Here is a 6622-nt window from a genome sequence, read left to right as displayed (position 1 = left end):
TTATGAAGGACTGGACTTTGGAGATGATTGCACACAAAGTTTCAGTTCCTTAGAAGACAAATGCTCACTCCTTCAAAACACCTGATCCTTCCAGCGAGAACAATCACAATGCTAACAACGTCAGCTTTCAGCCCTATATGCAGCAAAACTTCCAAATAACTTAAATGAATGAGAGCAGTAGTATTTCACTCTCTCACACACACACACACACACACCGTAATACACACTCACTCACTCACACACACACACACACACACACACCACTAATGATCAGGAAACAACACATTCTAATGGGCTGCCTGCAGTAGCAGTTGCTAACTCAGAGCGGGTCAAGTTGTGAGTAACCTTTGACCTACACTAACTCTCTACACTTCACTTAAAGAGAGCCCATAAATCATCCATCATTTCCAGGTATCCTTCCTTCCATCCACTGAATGCCCACCCACTCATGTGCCAGACTGCATCACACAGCGTGGTGACCATTGTGTGTGTGGTCAGCTGGTTTAGCACCTTCTCCATCAGTCACATCATGACACCTCCAGTCCAGCCTGCATCTTGATGCCGTCCTCAATCCATCGCCTCTCCATCCACCTTCCCAGGAGGGAGTTTTACGCAAACACAACACACACACACACTTTCTCCCTACCTCTCTCTCTCTCTCTCTCTCCCTCTCTCTCTCTCTCTCTCTCTCTCTCTCTCTCTCTCTCTCTCTCTCTCTCTCTCTCTCTCTCTCTCTCTCTCTCTCTCTCTCTCTCTCTCTCTCTCGCTCTATCTATCTCTCCCACACAAACACACACATACACCCACGCACATACTTCTCATCACTCATAACAACATACACTGCATGCTGTAATGCAATATGTATGTTGTAGTATGCATATTCCATATAGCACAGCAATGTTCAACAATGTTGATCAGAGAAAGTGCACACACACACACACATGCACACACACACACACACTCTCTTTCTCTCTCTCTCTCTCTCTCTGTCTCTCTCACACTCACACACACACACACACACACACACACAGAGACACACACACACACACACACACACACACACACACTTCTCATCAGTAAGTGTAAAAAGTCAACTAGGGCCTGCTGTCGACAGGCCCAGGCCCGCAGACAAAAGGGTCGAGGGGCACGTTAATGGGTAACTTTCCCTTCAATTCACCACATTACTGTAGTAGTGCTTCAGCAGCACATCACCTTCTCCAGACCCCCCCTACTGCTGCGCTCCTCTCCCCCCAGACAATGGTAGATAAGTGGGGAGGGGTGCGGTGGGGAGAGGGTGGTGCAGGGAGAGCTCCGGCGATTGTCTCTGGGAGTTCATAAAAGTGTCGGGTGAGTGAAGGAGGAGCTGATTCATCACTGTCTCATTGAAGCGGCGAGAATAGAGGGAGGGAGAGAGACGTTTTCAAAAGATCAAAAAAAAGAAAATTGCTCTCTGAACTGAATTACTGCTGCCACAAGAGGGCACTTGGTGTGTGTGTGTGTGTGTGTGTGTGAGAGAGAGAGAGAGAGAGAGAGAGAGAAAGAGACAGAGGAAAGGAGAGAAAGGGAGGATGATGTGGGGAATTATGGAAACGCATACTGTATACTGATGTAGAGATTGGCATGGGGTTCTTTCCATAAGATCATCTCTCAATGCAAATCAAACCAACAAACTAACAAACTCTTTAGGCTAACTGAAATAAAACCATGCCCATCTATCTTTAGGTATGGTGAAGCGCATGTGACGATGTAGGGCTATTTTAATTCCAAAGGCCATGGGAACTTTATCAGGATGCATAGCATCCTGGATCCATGAAATAACTGGCCTTTAAAATTAAAATCTGTTATTGTTATGGGAATCTATCATAGGGCTGTGTATATGATGCCCCTGTCTTTTAAGGGGAATTACATTATTCATTCACAAAGAAAATTGGTTGGATTTTTCCTTATTTTTATATGGCATTACTGTAAGATCAATTTACAAAAGATATCTTTTTATTCCTCTTTTTGGTCAACTTTAGCATGAGTTCATTAAGTTATGAGCACAACTGTAAATGGAAAACAGCGATTGGCCAGTACAATGAAAGAATTCCACATGAGAGGCCTTTGGTCATTAAGCGTATGGTCCAGCACCTATCCAGTGCTGTCTGTACCTTGACATGAAGTCTGTCCAGTAGGACAAGGGCAGCAGGGTTAGTGGGCCATGTGTGTCCTGATACAGTGTGCCTCTCTGATCTATAACTAACACTGGATAGACTATCCCATTGCTGCATCCCCATCATTGTTTATCTAGATCAGTGGGAACGAGGGCCGAGGAAGGAAGGGAGGACAGATAAAAAGATGAATGAGCCCAATTGCCCAATTGATTATTATTACTTATGAGCCATTACCATCATTTACACATTTACAATGTTGTTATTTATCAAGATCTTCAGTACTTCAATAACTGAGTGAGTAACAAACAAAGCCACCAAAGAGGAATGAAAACATTTTATGACTTTGTGACATGGCCAGACCATAATATTTCATGAACGGTTTGGTCGTTGTTAATGGATGCCAGTGAATAACCGGGCTCCTCCCATCCTTTCGGGACCGCGGGGACTGTGTCAGCGTTTGCTGGGGACAAATCTATTGTCAGATTTCCGCTGTGTTTGCGGCTGATTTTTATTCATACGCCTGCAGCCTCCCCAGAGCCGCCATTGCAGACGGAGCAGACTGGGCAGGCATGGAGGAAGTCGGAGAGGTCACCGCAGCTCTATGCGGAGGGTGAACCGCAGCCCTCCAGGGCCTAATTCACACTCCCCCCGGCCCCCAGCACACAGCACACAGACGAGGGTGAGACACAGCAAGGGGTATAGGGAGAGGGGAGAAGGAGGGTGTGTGTGTGTGTGTGTGTGTGTGTGTGTGTGTGTGCGTGCGTGCGTGCGTGCGTGCGTGCGTGTGTGTGTGTGTGTGAGATGTGAGTGTGTGTGTGTGTGTGTGTGTGTGTGTGTGTGTGTGTATTGCTGTGTGTGTGTGTGTGTGTGTGTGTGTGGCTCTGCTGGAAAATATGTGTGTGAAAGTGTGTGGACTATGTCTGTCTGTGTGTGTGTGTGTGTGTGTGTGAGAGAGACAGAAGAGAGAGAGAGAGAGAGAGAGACTGTGTGTGTGTGCAGGCCTATATGTGTGTGAGTGTGTGTGTGTGTGTGTGTGTGTGTGAGAGAGAGAGAGAGAGAGAGAGAGAGAGAGAGAGAGAGAGAGACTGTGTGTGTGTGTGTGCAGGCCTATATGTGTGTGATTGTGTGTGTGGCGACTACGCTCTCCACAATGGGGTGTCCCCCCTGTCTGCGCTGCTGCTGATTTCAATCACAATGGCAGCACATGTTTTCCATGTGTGTCTCCTCGGCGGACGTGGTCTCCTCCACATTTGTCTGCTCCAAGGAACCAGGTGTTGCCCGCCTCACCATGCCAACACAGTCACAAATCACTATGCCGACTATGTTGCCAAGGAGACACAGCTAGGTAGGTCCAGCTCCTGAGCACGGTCATGAGGATATGAACCCAGGAATGAAATATGATTAAAATATTCAAGGACCATTATGTGTGTGTGTGTGTGTGTGTGTGTGTGTGTGTGTGTGTGTGTGAGAGAGAGAGTGTGTTTCATGGTTTATTTTGTGGATGTGTTATTTTTTTTTTTACATAAAGGAGGCGACATCCTTTCCAAAAAAAAACAGCAAGTCAAATGTAAACAATATAACTCAAATGTAAACACAATACAACCACACTTCAAGGACATATCGACTCAGCTTCAAGTCTTCAAGTTTGAAGCCACATTCAAGCTATAAATATGACCTTATGTTCAAATGCAGCTTTGGTTTGTGTTAAAGACTGTGAGCTGCGGGAATAGAAATCTATTACAAGAAATTCCAACAACTGCAGTGAAAGTGACATGAGATAACAATAAATTAAATGTGTTTTCTGTAAGAAAATCTGGTGTAGGCTACTAAGTTGTGCCAGCAATGCATAGGCTATTATACAAACAATGTCTCTCTCTCTCTCTCTCTCTCTCTCTCTCTCTCTCTCTCTCTCTCTCTCTCTCTCTCTCTCTCTCTCTCTCTCTCTCTCTCTCTCTCTCTCTCTCTCTCTCAAATCAAATCAAATATTGCTTTATTGGCATGAATGTGTCAAGTCATTGTTGCCAAAGCTACAAGTATAACATGTTAATAATCAACTTAACATTGTTTACATCTCTCTCTCTCTCTCTCTCTCTCTCTCTTCTAACTAGATGGCAAAAATGCACAATTTGCAATATTTTCATACATAATATGCACCTGCATCTGTAACAAATCTTTACCTCCTCTTCAGATTGCCCTATAACTCTCCAAAAGCCTTGACCAGTAAGGGCCGACCCAACAGGTCAGCGCAAAACCTCAAGCTAAACGATCGGTCATGCTTCTTATGACTCTAGCGGCTAAGGACAGATTTTAATCCACATAGAAAACTAGCTTATCATGAGCTGGTCTGTCATTTCTGTTTTCACCAATAAACCAATTTTATTTATTAAGTACTGTCTTAACTGTCAAAATTGTCAACTTCTTTTGATTTTCTGGATGTGAAAGGATTTTCAGCAAGTAAATTTCACACTCAAAATTTAGCCAGGGACGGTTCTAAAGGATCTTTGATGTAGCTCTTGATACCATGTTATTATTAATGCTGTTCATGTATTCATTGTTGTTGTTGTTATCATGATTATATGTCACAAAAACTAGCCGCAAAGGATTTAGATCATATCAATCATGGTCTGCTAAAGACAAAAACATGATGAGAAAAACAACAACTACTACTACAGCAACACTAATAATGTTAATAAAGTTAATAATACTAATAAGAATAATATTGTTATTATTAATAATAATAATAATAATAATAATAATAATAATAATAATAATAATATAATAATAATAATAATAATAATAATAATTATAATAATAATAATAATAATAATAAGGATAAGGAACAATATTATTAACAAAATTGATGAATTATTATTTATATTTTTATTTAAATAATTGCACCACTGTTCAAGAGTTGAGCCATTATGTCTCATTATTTAGATGTTGATTGCATTTAAAACATCTTGAAATCTTCTATATTTGCATCTGGGAACAAGAGGTTATTTGGGACAATCAAAATCAGTTAAAAAAATATATAGCAAGTGTTTTAAGTTGTTGTTGGATCTGCATTATGTAAACTATGCCACCAAAGGTCTATAATTAATTCATCTAACAAGCCAGTCTTTGAGGAGAAACTTTTATTCCAATGCACTGAACTCATGACATGTTGGCTCCTCCTCCACTTCTTAGTGCCAAGTTGCCAACTAATTAACGGAGTTCGCCTTGCGCAAAGAGCCCCATTGAACTGCAGACCCTGAAAGAGGACACACAGACAGACGCAGCCAATCAAGCAGGGACATGCATATGTGCAAGTGAACAGACTTTGTAGCTGAAACATTTTTCAGACTAAAGTCTCATTCACCTGGAAAATAAGTAAAGGCCTTTTTGGTGAGACTGGTGACGACATGGTAGTCTATCGGTAATAACAGTCTCGGCCTAATTTTGATTTCGATTTTTTAAAACTATTTATCCTCCTTGTTATCTCTGGCCGCACCGGCGCGTCGGTCATCGGTCCTGTTCGTGATGTCCAGGGATACTGCAACAGAAAAGGAGAGGCGCTCTCCGTTGGACCATCTTCCACCCCCCGCATCCTCTAACAAGCCGCTCACGCCGTTCAGCATAGTGGACATACTCAGCAAACCCTCAGTGAAAAGAGGGACAGCACTTATCTTTGCGGACAAACATGCAGGCCTACCTGGCCTCGGCCTGCTGCACCTGCCCAAACGGACACTTGTCGCCAAAGCTCCACTGTGTGCTCTCGAAGAACTCGCCAGCAAAACCTTTAAGGGGCTTGAAGTGGGTGTTCTCCGATCCGTAGAAGGTAAGCTAATCAATCAACCTGTGCTTAAATTCCATATAATGGCCATATTTAATTGATGTGGATCAATGATTATGAATAAATTACATTTGTTTAATTGATGTGGTTCAATGATTAGGCTATACTAAATATCAAGATGAGTCATTCATATTTCATTCATACATTCATGTTTTCTCTCTCTGTTGTATTTCTAGGAAGGGATTGTTTGACACTCTATACCCAACAGCATAACCCCAAGAAGCGGAGAAAGTCCAGGACTGCATTCACTACCAATCAAATCTACGCCCTGGAGAAGAGATTTTTGTTCCAAAAATATTTGTCTCCAGCGGACAGGGACCAGATCGCACATCAACTGGGTCTAACGAACGCTCAAGTCATTACGTGGTTTCAAAACCGAAGGGCCAAGTTAAAGCGGGACTTGGAGGAGCTGAAGGCAGACGTGAAGTCGGCCACAGCCATTGGGAGTGTGCCGTTGGAGAAATTGGACAAACTGGCCGATTTGGAGAGACTGGTCAATGGGACTGCGGGGCACCGGTCACCAGACACTCCGTCGGAAAAGCAGTTTCGGATGCCCCCCATGTCTCCACTTTCAGACCACACAGCTTGTAAAGAAAGCTCAGACGACGAGGACGAAGAGATTGACGTAGATGACTGA

The 6622-nt window shown here is 43.1% G+C and overlaps 1 protein-coding gene across 1 annotated transcript; it reads left to right on the top strand.

The window, feature by feature from the left end:
• The first annotated feature begins 5672 nt into the window (after nucleotides 1-5672).
• LOC134078804 (transcription factor LBX1b-like) lies at nucleotides 5673-6622 on the top strand. Its single transcript, XM_062534960.1, has 2 exons — nucleotides 5673-5970; nucleotides 6162-6622. The coding sequence occupies exons 1-2, from the start codon at nucleotides 5673-5675 to the stop codon at nucleotides 6620-6622; spliced, it is 759 nt and encodes a 252-aa protein (XP_062390944.1).

Source organism: Sardina pilchardus, chromosome 1 (assembly GCF_963854185.1).
Source record: "Sardina pilchardus chromosome 1, fSarPil1.1, whole genome shotgun sequence".
Taxonomy (NCBI): domain Eukaryota; kingdom Metazoa; phylum Chordata; class Actinopteri; order Clupeiformes; family Clupeidae; genus Sardina; species Sardina pilchardus.
The sequence above is the reverse complement of the archived record's forward strand: the minus strand, read 5'-3'. Positions and strand labels throughout refer to the sequence as shown.

Excerpts from the sequence above, each read along its gene's own strand:
- LOC134078804 (XM_062534960.1), top strand. The coding sequence starts at position 5,673 with ATGTCCAGGGATACTGCAACAGAAAAGGAGAGGCGCTCTCCGTTGGAC. Across the intron at positions 5,971-6,161 it reads TGTTCTCCGATCCGTAGAAG|GAAGGGATTGTTTGACACTC; the intron begins GTAAGCTAATCA and ends TTGTATTTCTAG.